This window comes from Mobula hypostoma, chromosome 11 (genome assembly GCF_963921235.1).
Source record: "Mobula hypostoma chromosome 11, sMobHyp1.1, whole genome shotgun sequence".
Classification (NCBI taxonomy): Eukaryota; Metazoa; Chordata; class Chondrichthyes; order Myliobatiformes; family Myliobatidae; genus Mobula; species Mobula hypostoma.
This window is the reverse complement of record NC_086107.1, coordinates 72,653,290-72,680,421: the sequence shown is the minus strand read 5'-3', so window position 1 is coordinate 72,680,421 and position 27,132 is coordinate 72,653,290. Positions and strand designations below refer to the sequence as shown.

General features: G+C 52.8%; 1 protein-coding gene across 2 annotated transcripts in view; it reads left to right on the top strand.

The window, feature by feature from the left end:
• Positions 1-26,875, top strand: part of cd82b (CD82 molecule b) — a 138,652-nt gene extending 111,777 nt beyond the window's left edge. For both annotated transcript variants that reach the window (XM_063062251.1, XM_063062252.1), the window contains exons 9-10: positions 19,328-19,411; positions 26,273-26,875. In XM_063062251.1, the coding sequence (XP_062918321.1) occupies positions 19,328-19,411; positions 26,273-26,350 (162 nt within the window). In that variant the 3' untranslated portion in view covers positions 26,351-26,875. The remainder of the gene's footprint in view (positions 1-19,327; positions 19,412-26,272) is intronic.
• The last annotated feature ends 257 nt before the right edge of the window (positions 26,876-27,132 follow it).

Genomic DNA, 27,132 nt, shown 5'->3' with positions numbered 1-27,132 from the left:
CCTCCCACACCCTGCCAGTGTTCACTTCTCCCACATCCAGCCAGTGTTCACTTCCAACACACCCTGCCAGTGTTCACCCCCCACACCCTGCCAGTGTTCACTTCTCCCACATCCTGCCAGTGTTCGCTTCTCCCATACCCTGCCAATGTTCACCTCCTCCACACCCTTCCAGTGTTCACCTTCCCCACACCCTGCCAGTGTTCACTTCTCCCACACCCTGCCAGTGTTCTCGTCCCACAAACTCGGCCAGTGTTCACTTCCTCCACACCCTAACAATGTTCACTTACCCAACACCCTGCCAGTGATCACTTCCCCTGCACCCTGCCAGTATTCACTTCTCCCACACCCTGACAATGTTCACTCCCCCCACACCCTGCCAGTAATAACCTCCCCCACACCCTGACTGTGTTCACTTCCCCACACCCTGCCTGTGTTCACTCCCCCCACACCCTGCCAGTGTCCCCACACCCTGCCAGTGTTCACCTCCCACACCCTGCCAGTGTTCACATCTCCCACATCCAGCCAATGTTCACCTACCACACACCCTGCCAGTGTTCACTCCCCCCACACCCTGCCGGTGTCCCCCACACTCTGCCAATGTTCACCTCCCACGCCCTGCCAGTGTTCACTTCTCCCACATCCAGCCAGTGTTCACCTCCCACACACCCTGCCAGTGTTCACCCCCACACCCTGCCAGTGTTCACTTCTCCCACATCCTGCCAGTGTTCACTCTGCCTGCACCCTGCCAGTGTTCACGTCCCACAACCTCAGCCAGTGTTCACTTCCCCCACACCCTAACAATGTTCACTTACCCAACACCCTGCCAGTGTTCACTCCTCCCGCACCCTGCCAGTGATCACTCCTCCCACATCCTGCCGATGTTCACCTCCAACACACCCTGCCATTATTCACCTTCCCCACACCCTGCCAGTGTTCACTTCTCCCACACCCTGCCACTGTTTACTTCTCCCACAACCTGCAAGTGTTTACGTCCCACAAACCCGGCCATTGTTCACTTCCCCCACACCCTGACAATGTTCACTTCCCCAACAACCTGCCAGTGTTTACTTCTCCCACATCCAGCCAATGTTCACCTCTCACACACCCTGCCAGTGTTCACTCCCCCCACTCCCTGCCAGTGTTCACTCCCCCCACTCCCTGCCAGTGTTCACTCCCCCACACCCTGCCAGAGTTCACTCACCCACACCCTGCCAGTGTTCACTTCTCCCACATCCTGCCAGTGTTCACTTCTCCCATACCCTGCCAATGTTCACCTCCTCCACACCCTTCCAATGTTCACCTTCCCCACACCCTGCCAGTGTTCACTCCCATACACCCTGCCAGTGTTGACATCTCCCACACCCTGCCAGTGCTCAGCTCCCCACACCCTGCCAGTGTTCACTCCTCCCGCACCCTGCCAGTGATCACTCCTCCCACATCCAGCCAGTGTTCACCTTCCCCACACCCTGCCAGTATTCACTTCCCCTGCACCCTGCCAGTATTCACTTCTCCCACACCCTGCCAGTAATCACCTCCCCCACACCCTGACTGTGTTCACTTCCCCCACACCCTGCCAGTGTTCACTCACCCACATCCTGCCAATATTCACTTCCCCCACACCCCGCCAGTGTTCACTTCCCTCACACCCTGCCAATGTTCACCTCCCCCACACCCTGACTGTGTTCACTTCTCCCACACCCTGCCAATATTCACTTCCCCCACACCCCACCAGTGTTCACTCCCCCCACACCCTGTCAGTGTTCACTTCTCCCACATCCAGCCAATGTTCACCTCCCACACACCCTGCCAGTGTTCACTCCCCCCACTCCCTGCCAGTGTTCATTCCCCACACTCCCTGCCAGTGTCCCCCACACCCTCCCAGTGTTCACCTCCCACACCCTGCCAGTGTTCACTTCTCCCACATCCAGCCAATGTTCACCTACCACATACCCTGCCAGTGTTCACTCCCCCACACCCTGCCAGTGTTCACTTCTCCCACACCCTGCCAGTGTTCACATCTCCCACACCCTGCCAGTGCTCAGCTCTCCACACCCTGTCAGTGTTCACTCCCCTCACTCCCTGCCAGTGTTCACTCCCCCACACCCTGCCAGAGTTCACTCACCCACACCCTGCCAGTGTTCACTTCTCCCACATCCTGCCAGTGTTCACTTCTCCCATACCCTGCCAATGTTCACCTCCTCCACACCCTTCCAATGTTCACCTTCCCCACACCCTGCCAGTGTTCACTCCCATACACCCTGCCAGTGTTGACATCTCCCACACCCTGCCAGTGCTCAGCTCCCCACACCCTGCCAGTGTTCACTCCTCCCGCACCCTGCCAGTGATCACTCCTCCCACATCCAGCCAGTGTTCACCTTCCCCACACCCTGCCAGTATTCACTTCTCCCACACCTTGCCAGTGTTCACGTCCCACAAACTCGGCCAGTGTTCACTTCCCCCACACCCTGACAATGTTCACTTCCCCAACACCCTGCCAGTGATCACTTCCCCTGCACCCTGCCAGTATTCACTTCTCCCACACCCTGCCAGTAATCACCTCCCCCACACCCTGACTGTGTTCACTTCCCCCACACCCTGCCAGTGTTCACTCACCCACATCCTGCCAATATTCACTTCCCCCACACCCCGCCAGTGTTCACTTCCCTCACACCCTGCCAATGTTCACCTCCCCCACACCCTGACTGTGTTCACTTCTCCCACACCCTGCCAATATTCACTTCCCCCACACCCCACCAGTGTTCACTCCCCCCACACCCTGTCAGTGTTCACTTCTCCCACATCCAGCCAATGTTCACCTCCCACACACCCTGCCAGTGTTCACTCCCCCCACTCCCTGCCAGTGTTCATTCCCCACACTCCCTGCCAGTGTCCCCCACACCCTCCCAGTGTTCACCTCCCACACCCTGCCAGTGTTCACTTCTCCCACATCCAGCCAATGTTCACCTACCACATACCCTGCCAGTGTTCACTCCCCCACACCCTGCCAGTGTTCACTTCTCCCACACCCTGCCAGTGTTCACATCTCCCACACCCTGCCAGTGCTCAGCTCTCCACACCCTGCCAGTGTTCACTCCTCCCGCACCCTGCCAGTGTTCACTCCTCCCACATCCAGCCAGTGTTCACCTTCCCCACACCCTGCCAGTATTCACTTCTCCCACCCCTTGCCAGTGTTCACGTCCCACAAACTCGGCCAGTGTTCACTTCCCCCACACCCTGACAATGTTCACTTCCCCAACACCCTGCCAGTGATCACTTTCCCTGCACCCTGCCAGTGTTCACTTCTCCCACACCCTGTCAGTGTTCACTCCCCCCACACCCTGCCAGTAATCACCTCCCCCACACCCTGACTGTGTTCACTTCCCCCACACCCTGCCAGTGTTCACTCACCCACATCCTGCCAATATTCACTTCCCCCACACCCCGCCAGTGTTCACTTCCCTCACACCCTGCCAATGTTCACCTCCCCCACACCCTGACTGTGTTCACTTCTCCCACACCCTGCCAATATTCACTTCCCCCACACCCCACCAGTGTTCACTCCCCCCACACCCTGTCAGTGTTCACTTCTCCCACATCCAGCCAATGTTCACCTCCCACACACCCTGCCAGTGTTCACTCCCCCCACTCCTGCCAGTGTTCATTCCCCACACTCCCTGCCAGTGTCCCCCACACCCTCCCAGTGTTCACCTCCCACACCCTGCCAGTGTTCACTTCTCCCACATCCAGCCAATGTTCACCTACCACATACCCTGCCAGTGTTCACTCCCCCACACCCTGCCAGTGTTCACTCCCCCACACCCTGCCAGTGTTCACATCTCCCACACCCTGCCAGTGCTCACCTCCCCGCACCCTGCCAGTGTTCACTCCTCCTGCACCCTGCCAGTGATTACTTTCCCCACACCCTGCCAGTTTTGACTTCTCCCACACCCTGCCAGTGTTCACCACCCCACACCCTGGCAGTGTTCACTCCCCACACCCTGCCAGTGTTCACACACACACACACACACACACACACACACACCCTGCCAGTGTTCGCCCCCACAACCTGCCAGTGTTCACTTCCCCCACACCCTGACAATGTTCACTCCCCCACACCCTGCCAGTGTTCACTCAACCTGCACCCTGCCAATGCCCTCCCACACACATCCAGCCAGTGTTCACTTCCACACCCTTCCAGTGTTCACTTCTCCCACATCCAGCCAATGTTCACCTACCACACACCCTGCCAGTGTTCACTCCCACATCCTGCCAGTGTTCACTTCTCCCATACCCTGCCAATGTTCACCTCCTCCACACCCTTCCACTGATCACCTACCCCACACCCTGCCAGTGTTCACATCTCCCACACCCTGCCAGTGATCTCTCCTCCCACATTCAGCCAGTGTTCACCTCCAACACACCCTGCCAGTGTTCACTCCCCCCCCACACCCTGCCAGTGTTCACTTCTCCCACGTCCTGCCAATGTTCTCTTCTCCCATACCCTGCCAATGTTCACCACCTCCACACCCTTCCAGTGTTCAACTTTCCCACACCCTGCCAGTGTTCACTTCTCCCACACCCTGCCAGTGTTCACGTCCCACAACTCGGCCAGTGTTCACTTCCCCCACACCCTGACAATGTTCACTTCCCCAATACCCTGCCAGTGATCACTTCCCCTGCACCCTGCCAGTATTCACTTCTCCCACACCCTGACAGTGTTCACTCCCCCCACACCCTGCCAGTAATCACCTCCCCCACACCCTGACTGTGTCCCCCACACCCTGCCAATGTTCACTTCTCCTACATCCAGCCAATGTTCACCTACCACACACCCTGCCAGTGTTCACTCCCCCCACACCCTGCCAGTGTTCAATCCCCCACACCCTGCCAGTGTTCACTTCTCCCACATCCAGCCAGTGTTCACCTCCCACACACCCTGCAAGTGTTCACTCCCCACACCCTGCCAGTGTTCACTTCCCCCACACCCTGCCAGTGTTCACATCTCCCACACCCTGCCAATATTCACTACCCCCACACCCCACCAGTGTTCACTCCCCCCACACCCTGTCAGTGTTCACTTCTCCCACATCCAGCCAATGTTCACCTCCCACACACCTTGCCAGTGTTCACTCCCCCCACTCCCTGCCCGTGTTCACTCCCCTCACTCCCTGCCAGTGTCCCCCACACCCTGCCAGTGTTCACCACCCACACCCTGCCAGTGTTCACTTCTCCCACATCCAGCCAATGTTCACCTACCACACACCCTGCCAGTGTTCACTCCCCCACACCCTGCCAGTGTTCACTTCTCCCACACCCTGCCAGTCTACACTCCCCCCACACCCTGCCAGTGTTCACATCTCCCACACCCTACCAGTGCTCACCTCCCCCTGCACCCTGCCAGTGATTAATTCCCCACACCCTTCCAGTTTTGAGTTCTCCCACACCCTGCCAGTGTTCACTTCCCCCACACCCTGACAATGTTCACTCCCCCACATTCTGCCAGTGTTCACTCAACCTGCACCCTGCCAATGCCCCCCACACACATCCAGCCAGTGTTCACTTCCACACCCTTCCAGTGTTCACTTCTCCCACATCCAGCCAGTGTTCACTCCCCCCACACCCTGCCAGTGTTCAATCCCCCACACCCTGCCAGTGCCCCCACACTCTGCCAATGTTCACCTCCTACACCCTGCCAGTGTTCACTTCTCCACATCCTGCCAGTGTTCACTTCTCCCACATCCAGCCAGTGTTCACTCCCCCACACCCTGACAATGTACACTTCCCCAACACTCTGCCAGTGATCACTTCCCCTGCACCCTGCCAGTATTTACTTCTCCCACATCCTGCCAGTGTTCACTCCCTCCACACCCTGCCAGTGTTCATGCCCCCACACCCTGCCAGTATTCACTTCTCTCACACCTTGCCAGCGTTCACCTCCCCCACACCCTGCCTATGTTCACTTCCCCCACACCCTCACAATGTACACTTCTCCAACACCCTGCCAGTGTTCACGTCCCACAAATCCAGCCAGTGTTCACTTCTACCACATCCAGCCAATGTTCACCTCCCACACACCCTGCCAGTGTTCACATCCCCCACACCCCGCCAGTGTTCACATCTCCTGCACCCTGCCAGTGTTCACTCCCCTTGCACCCTGCCAGTGTTCACTTCTCCCACACCCTGCCAATGTTCACTCCCCCCACACCCTGCCAGTGTTCACTTCTCCCACATCAAGCCAGTGTTCACTCCCCCCCACACCCTGCCAGTGTTCACCTCCCACACCCTGCCAGTGTTCACTTCTCCCACATCCAGCCAGTGTTCACCTCCCACACACCCTGCCAGTGTTCACTCCCCACACCCTGCCAGTGTTCACTTCCCCCACACCCTGCCAGTGTTCACTTCCCCCACACCCTGCCAGTGTTCACTTCTCCCACACCCTGCCAATATTCACTTTCCCCACACCCCACCAGTGTTCACTCCCGCCACACCCTGTCAGTGTTCACTTCTCCCACATCCAGCCAATGTTCACCTCCCACACACCCTGTCAGTGTTCACTCCCCCCACACCCTGACAATGTACACTTCCCCAACACTCTGCCAGTGATCACTTCCCCTGCACCCTGCCAGTATTTACTTCTCCCACATCCTGCCAGTGTTCACTCCCTCCACACCCTGCCAGTGTTCATGCCCCCACACCCTGCTAGTATTCACTTCTCTTACACCCTGCCAGCGTTCACCTCCCCCACACCCTGCCTATGTTCACTTCCCCCACGCCCTCACAATGTACACTTCCCCAACACCCTGCCAGTGTTCACGTCCTACAAACCCAGCCAGTGTTCACTTCTCCCACATCCAGCCAATGTTCACCTCCCACACACCCTGCCAGTGTTCACTCCCCCACACCCTGCCAGTGTTCACGTCCCACAAACCCAGCCAGTGTTCACTTCCCCCACACCCTGACAATGTACACATCCCCAACACTCTGCCAGTGTTCACGCCCCACACCCTGCCAGTATTCATTTCTCCCACACCCTGCCAATGTTCACTTCTCCCACACCCTGCCAGTGTTCCCTTCTCTCACATCCAGCCAATGTTCCCTTCTCCCACATCCAGCCAATGTTCACCTCCCACACACCTTGCCAGTGTTCACTCCCCCCACTCCCTGCCCGTGTTCACTCCCCTCACTCCCTGCCAGTGTCCCCCACACCCTGCCAGTGTTCACCACCCACACCCTGCCAGTGTTCACTTCTCCCACATCCAGCCAATGTTCACCTACCACACACCCTGCCAGTGTTCACTCCCCCACACCCTGCCAGTGTTCACTTCTCCCACACCCTGCCAGTCTACACTCCCCCCACACCCTGCCAGTGTTCACATCTCCCACACCCTACCAGTGCTCACCTCCCCCTGCACCCTGCCAGTGATTAATTCCCCACACCCTTCCAGTTTTGAGTTCTCCCACACCCTGCCAGTGTTCACTTCCCCCACACCCTGACAATGTTCACTCCCCCACATTCTGCCAGTGTTCACTCAACCTGCACCCTGCCAATGCCCCCCACACACATCCAGCCAGTGTTCACTTCCACACCCTTCCAGTGTTCACTTCTCCCACATCCAGCCAATGTTCACCTACCACACACCCTGCCAGTGTTCACTCCCCCCACACCCTGCCAGTGTTCAATCCCCCACACCCTGCCAGTGCCCCCACACTCTGCCAATGTTCACCTCCTACACCCTGCCAGTGTTCACTTCTCCACATCCTGCCAGTGTTCACTTCTCCCACATCCAGCCAGTGTTCACTCCCCCACACCCTGACAATGTACACTTCCCCAACACTCTGCCAGTGATCACTTCCCCTGCACCCTGCCAGTATTTACTTCTCCCACATCCTGCCAGTGTTCACTCCCTCCACACCCTGCCAGTGTTCATGCCCCCACACCCTGCCAGTATTCACTTCTCTCACACCTTGCCAGCGTTCACCTCCCCCACACCCTGCCTATGTTCACTTCCCCCACACCCTCACAATGTACACTTCTCCAACACCCTGCCAGTGTTCACGTCCCACAAATCCAGCCAGTGTTCACTTCTACCACATCCAGCCAATGTTCACCTCCCACACACCCTGCCAGTGTTCACATCCCCCACACCCTGCCAGTGTTCACATCTCCTGCACCCTGCCAGTGTTCACTCCCCTTGCACCCTGCCAGTGTTCACTTCTCCCACACCCTGCCAATGTTCACTCCCCCCACACCCTGCCAGTGTTCACTTCTCCCACATCAAGCCAGTGTTCACTCCCCCCCACACCCTGCCAGTGTTCACCTCCCACACCCTGCCAGTGTTCACTTCTCCCACATCCAGCCAGTGTTCACCTCCCACACACCCTGCCAGTGTTCACTCCCCACACCCTGCCAGTGTTCACTTCCCCCACACCCTGCCAGTGTTCACTTCCCCCACACCCTGCCAGTGTTCACTTCTCCCACACCCTGCCAATATTCACTTTCCCCACACCCCACCAGTGTTCACTCCCGCCACACCCTGTCAGTGTTCACTTCTCCCACATCCAGCCAATGTTCACCTCCCACACACCCTGTCAGTGTTCACTCCCCCCACACCCTGACAATGTACACTTCCCCAACACTCTGCCAGTGATCACTTCCCCTGCACCCTGCCAGTATTTACTTCTCCCACACCCTGCCAGTGTTCACTTCTCCCACATCCAGCCAGTGTTCACCTCCCACACACCCTGCCAGTGTTCACTCCCCACACCCTGCCAGTGTTCACTTCCCCCACACCCTGCCAGTGTTCACTTCCCCCACACCCTGCCAGTGTTCACTTCTCCCACACCCTGCCAATATTCACTTTCCCCACACCCCACCAGTGTTCACTCCCGCCACACCCTGTCAGTGTTCACTTCTCCCACATCCAGCCAATGTTCACCTCCCACACACCCTGTCAGTGTTCACTCCCCCCACACCCTGACAATGTACACTTCCCCAACACTCTGCCAGTGATCACTTCCCCTGCACCCTGCCAGTATTTACTTCTCCCACATCCTGCCAGTGTTCACTCCCTCCACACCCTGCCAGTGTTCATGCCCCCACACCCTGCTAGTATTCACTTCTCTTACACCCTGCCAGCGTTCACCTCCCCCACACCCTGCCTATGTTCACTTCCCCCACGCCCTCACAATGTACACTTCCCCAACACCCTGCCAGTGTTCACGTCCTACAAACCCAGCCAGTGTTCACTTCTCCCACATCCAGCCAATGTTCACCTCCCACACACCCTGCCAGTGTTCACTCCCCCACACCCTGCCAGTGTTCACGTCCCACAAACCCAGCCAGTGTTCACTTCCCCCACACCCTGACAATGTACACATCCCCAACACTCTGCCAGTGTTCACGCCCCACACCCTGCCAGTATTCATTTCTCCCACACCCTGCCAATGTTCACTTCTCCCACACCCTGCCAGTGTTCCCTTCTCTCACATCCAGCCAATGTTCCCTTCTCCCACATCCAGCCAATGTTCACATCCCACACACCCTGCCAGTGTTCACATCTCCTGCACCCTGCCAGTGTTCACTCCCCTTCACCCTGCCAGGGTTCACTTCTCTCACACCCTGCCAATGTTCACTTCCCCCACACCCTGCCAGTGTTCACTTCTCCCATACCCTGCCAGTATTCACCTCCCACACATCTGCCAGTGTTCACCCCCCACACCCTGCCAGAGTTCACTCACCCACACCCTGCCAGTGTTCACTCACCCACACCCTGCCAATATTCACTTCCCCCACACCCCACCAGTGTTCACTTCTCCCACATCCAGCCAATGTTCACCTCCTACACACCCTGCCAGTGTTTACTCCCCCACACCCTGCCAGTGTCCCCCACACCCTGCCAGTGTTCACCTCCCACACCCTGCCAGTGTTCACTCCTCCCACATCCAGCCAATGTTCACCTACCACACACCCTGCCAGTGTTCACTCCACCACACCCTGCCAGTGTTCAATCCTCCACACCACGCCAGTGTCCCCCACACTCTGCCAATGTTCACCTCCCACACCCTGCCAGTGTTCACTTCTCCCACATCCAGCCAATATTCACCTCCCACACATCCTGCCAGTGTTCACCCCCCACAGCCTGCCAGTGTTCACTCCCCCACACCCTGCCAGAGTTCACTCACCCACACCCTGCCAGTGTTCACTCACCCACACCCTGCCAATATTCACTTCCCCCACACCCCGCCAGTGTTCACTTCCCTCACACCCTGCCAATGTTCACCTCCCCCACACCCTGACTGTGATCACTTCTCCCACACCCTGCCAATATTCACTTCCCCCACACCCCACCAGTGTTCACTCCCCCCACACCCTGCCAGTGTTCACTTCTCCCACATCCAGCTAATGTTCACCTCCCACACACCCTGCCAGTGTCCCCCACACCCTGCCAGTGTTCACCTCCCACACCCTGCCAGTGTTCACTCCTCCCACATCCAGCCAATGTTCACCTACCACACACCCTGCCAGTGTTCACTCTCCCCACACCCTGCCAGTGTTCACTCCCCACAGCCTGCCAGTGTTCACTCCACCACACCCTGCCAGTGTTCAATCCTCCAGACCCTGCCAGTGTCCCCCACACTCTGCCAATGTTCACCTCCCACACCCTGCCAGTGTTGTCTTCTCCCACATTCAGCCAGTGTTCACCTCCCACACACCCTGACAGCGTTCACTCACCGCACACACCCTGCCTATGTTCACTTCTCCCACACCCTGCCAGTGTTCACGTCCCACAAACCCAGCCAGTGTTCACTTCCCCCACACCCTGACAATGTACACCTCCCCAACACTCTGACAGTGTTCACGCCCCCACACCCTGCCAGTATTCACTTCTCCCACACCCTGCCAGCGTTCACCTCCCCCACACCCTGCCTATGTTCACTTCTCCCACACCCTGCCAGTGTTCCCTTCTCCCACATCCAGCCAATGTTCACCTCCCACACACCCTGCCAGTGTTCACTTCTTTCACACCCTGCCAGTGTTCACGCCCCCACACCCTGCCAGTATTCACTTCTCCCACACCCTGCCAGCGTTCACCTCCCCCACACCCTGCCTATGTTCACTTCTCCCACACCCTGCCAGTGTTCCCTTCTCCCACATCCAGCCAATGTTCACCTCCCACACACCCTGCCAGTGTTCACATCTCCTGCACCCTGCCAGTGTTCACTCCCCTTCACCCTGCCAATGTTCACTTCCCCCACACCCTGCCAATGTTCACTTCCCCCACACCCTGCCAGTGTTCACTTCTCCCACATTCAGCCAATATTCACCTCCCACACATCCTGCCAGTGTTCACCCCCCACAGCCTGCCAGTGTTCACTCCCCCACACCCTGCCAGAGTTCACTCACCCACACCCTGCCAGTGTTCACTCACCCACACCCTGACAATGTACACTTCCCCAACACTCTGCCAGTGATCACTTCCCCTGCACCCTGCCAGTATTTACTTCTCCCACACCCTGCCAGTGTTCACTCACCCACACCCTGCCAGTGTTCACTTCTCCCACACCCTGCAATTGTTCACTTCTCCCACATCCAGCCAATGTTCACCTCCCACATACCCTGCCAGTGTTCACTCCCCCACTCCCTGCCAGTGTTCAATCCTCCACACCCTGCCAGTGTTCACTTCTCCCACATTCAGCCAGTGTTCACCTCCCACACACCCTGCCAGCGTTCACTCCCCGCACACACCCTGCCTATGTTCACTTCTCCCACTCCCTGCCAGTGCTCACGTCCCACAAACCCAGCCAGTGTTCACTTCCCCCACACCCTGACAATGTACACTTCCCCATCAATCTGCCAGTGCTCACTTCCCCTGCACCCTGCCAGTATTTACTTCTCCCACATCCTGCCAGTGTTCACTCCCCACACCCTGTGTTCACTTCTCCCACATCCTGCCAGTGTTCACTCCCTCCACACCCTGCCAGTGTTCATGCCCCCACACCCCACCAGTATTCACTTCTCTCACACCCTGCCAGCGATCACCTCCCACACACCCTGCCATGTTCACTCCTCCTTTACCCTGCCTATGTTCACTTCCCCCACACCCTCACAATGTACACTTCCCCAACACCCTGCCAATGTTCACCTCCCCCACACCCTGCCAGTGTTCACATCCCCCACACCCTGCCAGTGTTCACACCCCACACACCCTGCCAGTGTTCACTTCTCCCACACCCTGCCAGTGTTCACCTCCCACACCCTGCCAGTGTTCACTTCTCCCACATCCAGCCAATGTTCACCTCCCACACACCCTGCCAGTGTTCACTCCCCCACTCCCTGCCAGTGTTCACTCCCCCCACACCCTGCCAGTGTTCACCACCCACACCCTGCCAGTGCTCACTTCTCCCACACCCAGCCAATGTTCACCTCCAACGCACCGTGCCAGTGTTCACTCCCCCCACACCCTGCCGGTGTTCAACCCCCCACACCCTGCCAGTGTCCCCCACACTCTGCCAATGTTCACCTCCCACACACCCTGCCAGTGTTCACTCCCCGCACACACCCTGCCTATGTTCACTTCTCCCACTCCCTGCCAGTGTTCACGTCCCACAAACCCAGCCAGTGTTCACTTCCCCCACACCCTGTCAGTGTTCACTCCCCACACCCTAACTGTGTTCACTTCTCCCACATCCTGCCAGTGTTCACTCCCTCCACACCCTGCCAGTGTTCATGCCCCCACACCCTGCCAGTATTCACTTCTCTCACACCCTGCCAGCGTTCACCTCCCCCACACCCTGCCTATGTTCACTTCCCCCACGCCCTCACAATGTACCTGCCACTCCCCTTGTACCCTGCCAGTGTTCACTTCTCCCACACCCCGCCAATGTTCACTTCCCCCACACCCTGCCAGTGTTCACTTCTCCCACATCCAGCTAGTGTTCACTCCCCCCACACCCTGCCAGTGTTCACCTCCCACACCCTGCCAGTGTTCACTTCTCCCACATCCAGCCAGTGTTCACCCCCCCACACCCTGCCAGTGTTCACCACCCACACCCTGCCAGTGTTCACTTCTCCCACATCCAGCCAATGTTCACCTACCACACACCCTGCCAGTGTCCCCCACACTCTGCCAATGTTCACCTCCCACACACCCTGCCAGTGTTCACTCCCCCACACCCTGCCAGTGTTCACTCCCCCTGCACCCCGCCAGTGTTCACTTCCCCCACACCCTGCCAGTGTTCACTCCCCCACACCCTGCCAGTGTTCACCTCCCACACCCTACCAGTGTTCACTTCTCCCACATCCAGCCAGTGTTCACCTCCCACACACCCTGCCAGCATTCACTTCTCCCATACCCTGCCAGTGTTCACTTCCCCATCACCCTGCCAGTGATCACTTCTCCTGCACCCTGCCAGTATTCACTTCTCCCACACCCTGCCAGTGTTCACTCCCCTCCCACCCTGCCAGTGTTCACTCCCCCCACACCCTGCCAGTATTCACTTCTCCCACACCCTGCCAGTGTTCACTCCCCCCCACACCCTGCCAGTGTTCACTCCCCACAACCTGCCAGTGTTCACCCCACACCCTGCCAGTGTTCACCTCCCACACCCTGCCAGTGTTCACTCCCCCCACAACCTGCCAGTGTTCACTCCCACACACCCTGCCAGTGTTCACCTCCCACACCCTGCCAGTGTTCACCTCCCACACCCTGTCAGTGTTCACCTCCCACACCCTGCCAGTGTTCACCTCCCACACCCTGTCAGTGTTCACCTCCCATACCCTGTCAGTGTTGACTTCCCCCACACCCTGCCAGTGTTCACCTCCCACACCCTGTCAGTGTTCACTTCCCATACCCTGTCAGTGTTGACTTCCCCCACACCCTGCCAGTGTTCACTCCCCACAACCTGCCAGTGTTCACCCCCACACCCTGCCAGTGTTCACCTCCCACACCCTGCCAGTGTTAACTCCCCCCACAACCTGCCAGTGTTCACTCCCACACACCCTGCCAGTGTTCACCTCCCACACCCTGCCAGTGTTCACCTCCCACACCCTGTCTGTGTTCACCTCCCACACCCTGCCAGTGTTCACCTCCCATACCCTGTCAGTGTTGACTTCCCCCACACCCTGCCAGTGTTCACCTCCCACACCCTGTCAGTGTTCACCTCCCATACCCTGTCAGTGTTGACTTCCCCCACACCCTGTCAGTGTTCACCTCCCATACCCTGTCAGTGTTCACTCCCCCACACCCTGTCAGTGTTCACCTCCCATACCCTGTCAGTGTTGACTTCCCCCACACCCTGCCAGTGTTCACTCCCCCACACCCTGCCAGTGTTCACCTCCACACCCTGCCAGTATTCACTTCTCCCACACCCTGCCAGTGTTCACTCCCCCCACACCCTGCCAGTGTTCACTCCCCCCACAACCTGCCAGTGTTCACTCCCCCACACCCTGTCAGTGTTCACCTCCCACACCCTGTCAGTGTTCACCTCCCATACCCTGTCAGTGTTCACCCCCACACCCTGCCAGTGTTCACTTCCCCCACACCCTGCCAGTGTTCACTCCCCCACACCCTGCCAGTGTTCACTCCCCCACACCCTGCCAGTGTTCACTTCCCACACCCTGCCAGTGTTCACTCCCCCCACACCCTGTCAGTGTTCACCTCCCACACCCTGTCAGTGTTCACCTCCCATACCCTGTCAGTGTTGACTTCCCCCACACCCTGTCAGTGTTCACCTCCCACACCCTGCCAGTGTTCACCTCCCACACCCTGCCAGTGTTCACTTCCCACACCCTGCCAGTGTTCACTCCCCCATACCCTGCCAGTGTTCACCTCCCACACCCTGCCAGTGTTCACTTCCCACTTGCAAAGGGTTCCTGGGGGTGCACAGAGTTTAGGAGGATGGCATAACCTCTGCACCCAGTGCCAGTGGCATTTCGCCAGCCAAGCCCTGGAATTCTGGAGCACCTGTGGATCTTTACCCAGCACCCTGCCTACCAGAGGTGCCCACCGTTTTGGACACCAGTGGGCATGGAGCGACCAAATGCCCACCCCTCCTGTTGTAAGACAGGTCGAGAGGGTTGGCTGTCCTCGAACTCTGCACTCCCTCCCCGTCCCGGCAGGATCTCGGACACACTGTCTCCCCATCCGGGCAGGATCTCAGACACGCTATCTCCCCGTCTGGGCAGGATCTCGGACACACTGTCTCCCCGTCCGGGCAGGATCTCGAACACACTGTCTCCACGTCCGGGTAGGATCTCGGACACACTATGTCCCCGTCTGGGCAGGATCTCGGACATGCTTTCTCCCCGTCCGGGCAGGATCTCGGACACGCTATCTCCCCATCCGGGCAGGATCTGAGACACACTCCCTCCCCATCCGGGCAGGATCTTGGACACGCTGTCTCCCTATCTGGGCTCCCTCCCAGTCCGGGCAGGATCTCGGACACACTGTCTCTCCATCCGGGCAGGATCTCGAACACGCTATCTCCCCGTCCGGGCAGGATCTCGGACACACTGTCTCCCCGTCCGGGCAGGATCTCGGACACGCTATCTCCCCGTCCGGGCAGGATGTCGGACACATTCCCTCCCCGTCCGGGCAGGATCTCGGACACACTGTCTCCCCGTCCAGGCAGGATCTCGGACACACTGTCTCCCCGTCCGGGCAGGATCTCGGACACACTCCCTCCCCGTCCGGGCAGGATCTCGGACACACTGTCTCCCCGTCCGGGCAGGATCTCGGACACACTCCCTCCCTATCTGGGCAGGATCTCAGACTGGCTATCTCCCCGTCCGGGCAGGATCTCGGACATGCTATCTCCCTGTCCGGGCAGGATCTCGGACACACTCCCTCCCCGTCCGAGCAGGATCTCGGACATGCTATCTCCCCGTCCGGGCAGGATCTCGGACACACTGTCTCCCCGTCCAGGCAGGATCTCGGACACACTGTCTCCCCGTCCGGGCAGGATCTCGGACACACTCCCTCCCCATCTGGGCAGGATCTCAGACTGGCTATCTCCCCGTCCGGGCAGGATCTCGGACATGCTATCTCCCTGTCCGGGCAGGATCTCGGACACACTCCCTCCCCGTCCGGGCAGGATCTCGGACATGCTATCTCCCCCTCCGGGCAGGATCTCGGACACACTGTCTCCCCGTCCAGGCAGGATCTCGGACACACTGTCTCCCCGTCCGGGCAGGATCTCAGACACACTGTCTCCACGTCCGGGCAGGATCTCGGACATGCTATCTCCCCGTCCGGGCAGGATCTCGGACACACTCCCTCCCCGTCCGGGCAGGATCTTGGACACACTGTCTCCCCGTCCGGGCAGGATCTCGGACACACTCCATCCCCGTCCGGGCAAGATCTCGGACACACTGTCTCCCCGTCCAGGCAGGATCTCGGACACACTCCGTCCCCGTCCGGGCAGGATCTCGGACATGCTATCTCCCCATCCAGGTAGAATCTCGGACACACTGTCTCCCCGTCCGGGCAGGATCTCAGACACGCTGTCTCCCCGTCCGGGCAGGATCTCGGACACACTGCCTCCCCGTCCGGGCAGGATCTCGGACACACTGTCTCCCCGTCCGGGCAGGATCTCGGACACACTCCCTTCCCGTCTGGGCAGGATCTCGGACACACTCCCTGCCCGTCCGGGCAGGATCTCAGGCACACTGTCTCCCTGTCCGGGCAGGATCTCGGACACGCTATCTCCCCATCTGGGCAGGATCTCGGACACACTGTCTCCACGTCCGGGCAGGATCTCGGACACACTGTCTCCACGTCCGGGCAGGATCTCGGACACACTCCCTCCCCGTCCGGGCAAGATCTCGGACACACTGTCTCCCCGTCCAGGCAGGATCTCGGACACACTCCGTCCCCGTCCGGGCAGGATCTCGGACATGCTATCTCCCCATCCAGGTAGAATCTCGGACACACTGTCTCCCCGTCCGGGCAGGATCTCAGACACGCTGTCTCCCCGTCCGGGCAGGATCTCGGACACACTGCCTCCCCGTCCGGGCAGGATCTCGGACACACTGTCTCCCCGTCCGGGCAGGATCTCGGACACACTCCCTCCCCGTCCGGGCAGGATCTCAGACATGCTATCTCCCCGTCCGGGCAGGATCTCGGACACACTCCCTTCCCGTCTGGGCAGGATCTCGGACACACTCCCTGCCCGTCCGGGCAGGATCTCAGGCACACTGTCTCCCCGTCCGGGCAGGATCTCGGACACGCTATCTCCCCATCCGGGCAGGATCTCGGACACACTGTCTCCCCGTCCGGGCAGGATCTCGGACACACTCCCTCCCCGTCCGGGCAAGATCTCGGACACACTGTCTCCCCGTCCAGGCAGGATCTCGGACACACTCCGTCCCCGTCCGGGCAGGATCTCGGACATGCTATCTCCCCATCCAGGTAGAATCTCGGACACACTGTCTCCCCGTCCGGGCAGGATCTCAGACACGCTGTCTCCCTGTCCGGGCAGGATCTCGGACACACTGCCTCCCCGTCCGGGCAGGATCTCGGACACACTGTCTCCCCGTCCGGGCAGGATCTCGGACACACACCCTTCCCGTCTGGGCAGGATCTCGGACACACTCCCTGCCCGTCCGGGCAGGATCTCAGGCACACTGTCTCCCCGTCCGGGCAGGATCTCGGACACGCTATCTCCCCATCCGGGCAGGATCTCGGACACACTGTCTCCCCGTCCGGGCAGGATCTCGGACACACTGTCTCCCCGTCCGGGCAGGATCTCGGACACACTGTCTCCACGTCCGGGCAGGATCTCGGACACACTGTCTCCACGTCCGGGCAGGATCTCGGACACACTCCCTCCCCGTCCGGGCAGGATCTCGGACACACTGTCTCCCCGTCCGGGCAGGATCTCGGACACACTGTGTGTCCGCGCTGTCTCTGCCTTTATCTTAAAGGGGAAGTGATCCAGCAGCAGAGGCCGGGTGGCTGAGGCCCAGGGCTCCTTCCCTTGGCGCCCACTTCTACCACCAGTCTGCTTGGAACTCCTTGGGTGGAAGGGGGTCTTCAGCAGCATCCGGGCCCTGGACTTGTCTGCAAGGAGGTGTCCATGAAGGGATTGGTGGGAGAACTCCTGATGCATTCTTGGCCCAGAATTAAGTGCTCACAGAGTCGTAGAGTTTCACAGCATGGACACAGGCCATTGCCTCCCCAGGAAGGGTTGATGAAGGGCTTTGGCCCAGAACATTGACTGTTTATTCCTCTCCATCGATGCTGACTGACCTGCTGAGTTTCTCCAATGTTTTTTGTGTGTCCTTATCTACCCTCTCGATGCCTCTCATAGCTTCATACAATTCAGATCATCCCTCAGCCACCTCCACTCTGGGAGAGACAAGCCGAGCCCACCCCATGTCTCGCCATAACTGACTTCCTCCCACGTTACTCTGGTGCATCTCCCCTGCACGCTGTCCACTGTGAGCCCATCTGTCCTGGAGTAGCATGCAGCCTGATCTACGGACCAGTGCAGAGAGGGGAGGGGTGATCTCAGACCTCAGGGGCTGGGAGGGAGCAATGGGTGTCAGTCGGGGCTGGTGACACAACAGTGACGAGTGTGTGAACTGCAGGGAGAGTCTTGCCCCGGGTGGAGATCAGCTGGTGTACAGTGACGGCACTCCCTGGCAGAGACCACCACAGTGTCCGGAGTCCCTGGGGCTGCTGGAATCTGAGAGGGTGGTCTTCAGCCCTCGGTATGGGTGTGCTCACCAACCCTGCTGGAGGAGGGAGGAGGAAAGGGAATGGGTGTGGGTTGATGAGGGAAGAGGAAGAGGGGAAGAGGTTGGGGGAGTGGTTTGGAATGGGCTGTAATTCCTCTGCCTGGTTTAGCCTCATTGTATCCTTCTTGTCCTACGGACAGGACTCCTCCCACCTCATAAAATACCACCTCTCCTCCATGAGAATGACTCCCTTGGGGAACATTCAGAGGGATTGGGAGCCCCCACAACCAACCCAGCCCAGGGGTCCTGCACAGAGGCAGGAAAGGGTTGATGGGGTGGGGGTCAGCTCTCTATGGGCCAGTGGGTGTACATCGGGGAGGGGGTGGGAGATACAGAGGGCGACGGGGACTCAGAGCTGGGTGGGAGGGCTTTAGGATGGTGAAAGTGAAGGAAGGGAAACTGGGGCAGTGGAGGGTGCACGGACAAGAGAGAGGGGGAGGGAGGGAATGCAGAGACAGGGCAGGGTGTTTTGATGGTGGTTGGGGTGTTCTGGGTGGAGAGCCCCAGTGGGTGATTTGAATGTGTTAACCAAGTGGGATTTCTCCCCACCCCACCTTACTACAACCCTGTCCCCTTGGCCTGCCCCAGGGATGTGTCTTAAGCGTGCAGGAGTGGCTCTACAGCAACATCGGCCTCATCTTCGGTGTGTGCGTTGGAGTGGCAGTGATCGAGGTAGGTAGACCCTTGTCCGCCCTTGTAGGACACTCCGCAGACCAACTAATGAATCGCTCTCAGTGAGGCCCCCTCCCTCTGTTGTGGCCTGTTTTATTAAATTCAGTCAATTTACAAACATGTGCCTCTCATTACCACAGCACTCTAAACCGCTTATGGGTGCCACAGAGATGAACTTCTCGAGGCTAGGGAACTTCCTCCAGCTGAAGACAACAGTCGGGAGCCAGTCTCATTCTCAGGGCCTGTGTGTTACGGAGGCGAGGAAGGGGAAGGGCAGAGAGGAGGACGGTGAAGGGGAAAGAAGGTTCTAAAGAGAGAAGGAGGGAGACTTCCGGTAGCGCTCATGGAGTGAAGTCGCGTTCTTGACTCGCTCCATTACCTCTGAGTTTTTTCTCTCTATGGTCAGCTATACTTTAATTAACTATTAAGGCATCAATTTTTACAATACTTTGAATTAAACTGAATTCTCTGACAATTGGATGGAACTTAGATCTGCTATGTCTAAGAACGGGAAAGACGGCAAGGATGGTAAACCTCCGGTTAAACCGAAAGCTACGGATCTCCCTCCGACTGAATCACCGGTGACTTTGGAAGCTATATCGGAGTTAATTCAGAGGGAAATTTCAACCTCTGTTAGGGAGATGATTCGTACAGAAATTATGGGCTTTGTTAAAGACCTGATTCATATGGAAATCTCAACTAAGTTCCAGAAAATTGCCGATTTAATTGATAAGATGCAAACATGTATTGCGGAACATCAGTCGGCTATATCTGGTCTTCAAAAATCCGCGCAACAAAGTGAGCTTAAGATGGGGAAAGTCGAAGAAACAATTAATGTAATGAAGAAGAAACTTGACTTTTTGACTTTTAAAAACTCTGACTTGGAATCTAGAATGCGACGGCAGAATTTACGAATGATTGGCGTCAGGGAAGCCGTGGAAGCTAACAACCCTATGAAATATTTCTCCCAACTTTTAAAAGATGCATTCCCTACTGTATTTCCTGACCAACCACCGCTACTGGATCGTGTTCACAGAATCCCATCATACTCGTCTAGGTCAGATAGACCTAGGCATGTTATCTTACGTTTTCATTACTTTCAAGATAAGGAGAGACTGTTTCGATTCGCTCGATCTAAAGGTTTCATTGATTTTTCGGATCTTAAGTTCCGATTCGTGGAAGATTTCAGTAAACCAATCTGGGACCAACGGGTCCGTTACAGATCCGTGATGTCGGAATTCTATAAGATGGATTTAAGACCAGCGCTGCTGTACCCTGCACGTCTAAGGATTCGCATGTTAGATGGAGCTCTTCGTTTTTTTGATTCTCCATCGGATGCCCAGAGTTATCTGGATCAACTTTCATCTTCAACATCTTAATTGCCTTTTTTTAATTTTCTCCGTTGATCGGAGGCTGTGAATTGGTTGGTTTTAACTTTTCTGTGCCCTATTTGGGCAGAAAAGTTTACTTTCGATTTCTTAATATGGCTGCTAAATTTTCTTTTTAACTGCGTCATTTCTTTCTTTTCCCAGGGGATTCTGGGTGGTTACTTCCCTTTTGTCATCTTACGTATTTCCTGTGCGGCCTTAAATTTTGTAGTTTTTTTTAAATTTTATTCTGTTTTGCTTTTTATAATCATTTTATGTTAATAATCCTATTTTTTTTGTTGCTGTGTCTATTCATGAGTTTGAGGTTTATTGTGGTTTTTTTTAATATATACTTTCCGGCTTTTGTTCTGTTCTGTGTGTATTTTAATTGAGCTAACTTTTTTTTACTTATTTTTTACTGTTTTACAATTAGCTGATCCTTTTCATATTTATACCTTTTTTTTAGGGAGCGTATACCGGAAGTCATGGGGGTAGTTTTAGCGCTTGCTTCTTTCTGGCGGGTCTGCTTTAGATTTCGCCTTGGGGTCCTGGGGTGGGGGGCGGTGGGAGGGGCTTCACGTTTTAGTTTGTTTCTCTTTGGGCTATATACATTATTGAAGTATTGGTTACGTCCTTTTCCCCGGTATCTTTTGTATGTTCTGTTTCCTCTCCGGGTCTGTGGGTCGCGCCTATTGTCAATCCTCCTTGTTATGGGTTGACTTTAGGATTTATGGAGTCTATTATTAATTTTGTCTCCTGGAATACTAATGGTCTTAATCATCCTATTAAAAGGAAAAAAGTTTTTAAAGTGTTCCGGAGACTTAAAGCACAAATTTTATTTTTACAAGAGACCCATGTACGGAGGGGGGACAGACTACGTTTTTTCAAATTTTGGAAGGGACAACAATTTCATTCGAACTCCAATGCTAAGATTCGAGGCGTCTCTATCTTTATAGACTCCTCAGTTACTTTTATACAACAGGATATTATCTCTGATCCGAATGGTAGATTTTTATTGGTTAGTGGTTTATTATTTAATAAAAAAGTAGTTTTGGTTAATGTTTATGCTCCTAATATGGATTGTCCGGAATTTTATAAATCATTGTTTGATCAGTTTCCGAATTTGAACGAGTTTTCATTGATTTGGGGCGGAGATCTTAATACCTGTTTATCTCCAGCTTTGGACCGTTCGGCTCCTTTACGGACTTTACCTAATAAATCTGCAAATTTGATTAATTTTTTCCTTTCTGATTCTGGGTCGACGGACATTTGGCGTTTTCTGCATCCTCAGGAAAAAGATTTTTCCTTCTTTTCACATGTTCATCATTCCTATTCAAGAATTGATTATTTTTTCATTGATTCTCGTCTCATTTCTTCAGTGATTAAATGTGATTATGATTCTATAACCATTTCGGATCATGCTCCACTTAAGCTTTCTATTAAAATTATGGCCAATATACCAAACAATAGACAATGGCGTTTTAATTCGCTGTTGCTTCAGGACTCGGACTTTGTTAATTTTATGAATGAACAGATTGAGCTTTTTTTTATAATTAACCATACAGAAGATATTTCGGTTAACACTCTTTGGGACACTTTTAAAGCCTATATTCGGGGTCAGATTATTTCGTATTCCGTTGCTTTGAGGAAGAAACAGAAGCAGGAGGAGATGGTAATTGTGGACAAGATTAAAGAAATTGATAAGAAATATGTTATGGCTCCTTCTGAGGAGCTATACAAACAAAGAACTGAACTTCAAATGGAACACAGTTTACTACTCTCGTCCTCGATTGTAAACCAATTAAAGAAAACAAGAAGTGATTTTTATGTTCACAGTGATAAAATTGGCAAGCTGCTGGCTAATCAATTGAAATCTAATTATGTTAAATCTCAAATCAATCAGATTTATAACCAAAATGATCGATTGATATTGGATCATGTGGGGATTAATCAAACCTTTTGTGATTTTTATTCTTCTTTATACCAATCAGAGTCTCCTCGAGATTCTAAATATATGAATGATTTTTTAGATAAGTTAGACTTCCCTCTGATTTCACAGGATATGTCTTCTTTATTAGATACTTCCATTACAATGGATGAGATTAAGAATGTTATTTTTTCTATGAATCTGGGGAAAGCTCCTGGCCCTGATGGGTTTACCGTTGAATTTTATAAATGTTTTGCTTCTTTATTGATTCCTTGGCTCTATAAGGTTTTTGAGGCTTCTTTGAAACTTGGTAAACTTCCGGAATCTTTTAATAGAGCATCAATTTCTTTAATACTAAAGAAGGATAAAGACCCTGCTCAATGTGCATCTTATAGACCAATATCTTTATTAAATGTTGATTCTAAAGTTTTTTCTAAGTTATTAGCAAATAGACTAGAAAAAGTACTTCCTTCTATTATTTCGGAAGACCAAACGGGTTTTATTAAAGGTCGTTACTCTTTTTATAATATTCGTACATTGTTAAATATCGTTTATACTCCCTCACAAAATGTTCCTGAGTGTGTTATTTCTTTAGATGCCGAGAAAGCTTTTGATAGAGTAGAATGGCCTTATTTATTTAAGGTGCTTGAAATGTTTAATTTTAGCTTGAAATTTATATCCTGGATTAAACTGTTATATTATTCCCCTGTAGCCTCGGTTCGTACTAACTCCTTAAACTCACCTTTTTTTCCTCTCTTTCGTGGTACTCGACAAGGCTGTCCTCTTAGTCCCCTATTATTTGATATTGCATTAGAACCTCTTGCAATTGCTATTCGAGAATCTTTAAATATTACTGGGATAACTCGGGGATTAAAGTCCCATAAATTATCACTCTATGCTGATGATTTACTTTTATATATTTCTAATCCTGAGAGATCCATTCCTGCTGTTTTAGAGTTATTAGCACAATTTGGTCTTTTCTCAGGTTATAAATTAAATCTTAGTAAGAGTGAACTTTTTCCGATTAATAAACATCTTCCCTTATATTATAAATTTCCATTTAAATTGATTAATAATTACTTTTCATATCTTGGGATTAAAATTACTTGTAAACATAAAGATTTATTTAAGACTAACTTTTTACCATTAATAGACCATATTACTCAACTTTCATCTAAATGGTTTCCCTTATATTTAACTTTGATTGGTCGTATTAATGCAGTTAAGATGTTTTTTTTGCCAAAATTTTTATATGTGTTTCAGGCATTACCAATTTTCGTTCCTAAATCTTTTTTTGATAAAGTTGACTCTAAAATTTCTTCATTTATTTGGCAGAACAAGAATCCGAGACTGGGTAAAATACATTTACAGAAAGCTAAGAGAGATGGAGGTTTAGCATTACCTAACTTTAGATTTTATTATTGGGCTATTAATATTCGACATATGAAATTTTGGTTACTTGATCGGGACATACTATTTATTCCTAAATGGGTAGCATTGGAATTACAATCTGTTCAGGGTTATACACTTGGTTCTATTTTAGGTTCCTCTCTTCCTTTTGATTCGAAACGTCTTAAGCAGGTCTCTAACCCGATAGTTAAATATGCTTTGCGCATTTGGTTTCAATTCAGAAAATTTTTTGATCTTAATCAATTCGGGTTAGCGATTCCTATTTTAGGTAACATATTTTTTCCTCCCTCTTTTACGGATCGCGCTTTTCAAACTTGGAAGACTAAGGGTATTTTACGGTTTTTGGATTTATTTTTAGATGGTTCCCTTATGTCTTTTGAACAATTATCTAACAAATATAACTTATCAAGAATACATTTTTTTAGATATTTACAAGTTAGAAATTTCCTAAGTACTATACTTACTTCCTTTCCAATGCTTCCTCCTATATATATTTTAGATTCGATAATTAACCTTAATCCATGTCAGAAAGGTGCATCGGCTATGATTTATAATATTATTATGAAACTTAGGAAAGCTCCATTTGATAAGATTAGGGTAGATTGGGAACAGGAATTGGGGCTTACCATTTCTGTGGATGATTGGGGGCAGATTTTACAATTAGTTAATACTTCCTCTATTTGTGCTAAACATTCCCTAATTCAATTTAAAGTGGTTCATAGAGCACATATGTCCAAAGATAAGTTAGCGCGTTTTTACTCGCATATTAATCCTTTCTGTGATAGATGTTCGGGGCAGATAGCCTCTTTAACTCATATGTTTTGGTCTTGCCCTACTTTGGAAACTTTTTGGAGAGATATTTTCAATATTATTTCTAAGGTATTAAATATAGATATCTCTCCTCACCCTATTACTGCTATCTTTGGACTACCTAAAATTTCTAGTAATCTTTCCCCTTCAGCCCGTAGAATGATTGCATTTCTTACTTTAATGGCGAAAAGATGTATTTTACAACATTGGAAAGAGCTTAATGCTCCAACTACCTTTTTTTGGTTTTCTCAGACGATTTTATGTTTGAATCTGGAGAAAATTAGAAGTAACCTTTATGATTCTTCATTTAAATTTGAACAGATTTGGGGACCTTTTATTCGATATTTTCATTTAATGTAATATTTACCCTTCTTGTTTTCTCTTCACTGTTTTAATGGAGGTCGGGATTGAGGACGTGATTTTAAGTTTAACTCTGTTTGGTTTCAAGTTAGCCCATTGCTTTGCTTTGCTTTTAGTTAGTTGCACGGTGGGTTTTTTTTTGGGGTTTTTTTTTTCTTTTTTTCCATTGATATATATAAAATCTAGTATACTATTATGTTATCTTGGTTTCTTATGCTTAAATTACATTGTTTGTAGTATTTTCTTTTTGGTATTGTTATCTTTTGGAATTTTATTATACTTTAACATTGTATTAATGTTTATATGGCTTACCTTTTTTGTATACTTACTCAATAAAAAGATTTAAAAAGAAGAAAGAAAGAAGAGAGAAGGAGGCAAGGGGAGGGGAGAGGAGGAGGAGGAAGGGGGAATAGGGTGGTAAAGAGAGGGAGGAGAGCAGGGGAAGGGGAAGATGGGGAGGGGTAGAGAGGAGAGGGTGGCACACTCGTCCAGCGGACAAGAGATAGGACTGATAGGTGGTTGGCCCTTAGAATATAAAACAGTACATCACAGAACAGACCCGATGGCCCACGATGTTGTACCATCTTTTTAACCTGCTTATCTCGACGCGGTTGGACTACAGACAGCGGCTGCACAGTGGCCCCACGTAATGTGTAATGTGACCAATGCTGGTTTTTCTGTTCAAGGTGGTTCAGGGCACGTTGACCGGGTAACCCCTGATATTTGACAGGAGTTGTGATGAGACTGACAGGAGCTGAAGTGAGTTACTGAAATGTAATTGCATTGTTAGAGTTAGATGGTAGGCTTGGAGAGACCATTTCTCCTTGATATCACCAGCAAGCTTTCAGACTGAAGCTGATCACTAGTAGCTTTTTGGGACAATTATTACATTTACTCTGAAAGGTTTTCCTTGTGTGGAGCCCTCAGCGAAGCATAACTAGCTGCTAACTAAACGTGTTTAAAACACAATTCTGTGTCTATTTGCAGCTGCTGGGAATGGTCCTGTCGATGTGCCTGTGTAAGAATGTGGAACAAGAGGACTATAGCAAAGTCCCTAGGTACTGAGGATAATCTGCAGTGCAGCTGTGGGTCACCTGAAGTGTGGACAATGAATCAGTGATTAACCAATACACACAGGAATCGATTGTTCAATCTTTGTATTTGCTTCACTGCTTGTTAACTTTACCTTATATACTTCAGCACTTTAGTACTATTATTAAAACTGTTGATCAGTATCTATTTTGTAAAGATGACATTTTCTACTTAGAGAACTTCTAGCATGATATCTCTGTAAGGGGGGAACTGCTATAAAAATTCAAGTATGCATGTGATCATTATACCAAGTCTCTATATTAAATATTGGGGCTAGAACGTGCCTTGAGAGAGCTTTGCTTTGTGTGGCATTGAAGCTCTCACTCTTCCCTGCAGCCTGTAAGAGGTTCGGCAAATCAGTCTTCCGTAAATCTTCAATATTTTCTACCAGTATTTTTAATGCATCTTGAATCATTTTTCTAAAGCTTGTACACAAAGCGCCAGAGTTTTCGCTGGCCGCCGTCCAGCCTCAATAAATACTTTTGAGAAAATGAGTCTGAGCAGACATTGTTTTGTTTCTGAGGATGCAGCCAGCTCTCTCACACCAACACCACCACAGGGGAAGCCGGTGGTCTTCGGTTACCACACCAAGTGCGTCTCTCCCAGGGACCTGTTCTTATCCGGGAGGTGGCAGGAATCCAATTGGGAGCAGCTGCCGAAAACAGTCACAACAAGCTCTCGAGTCACGGAGAGATCCAGCAGGGAAACAGCTCCTTCAGGCCATTGCGTCAACCACTCATTTACACTGATCCCAT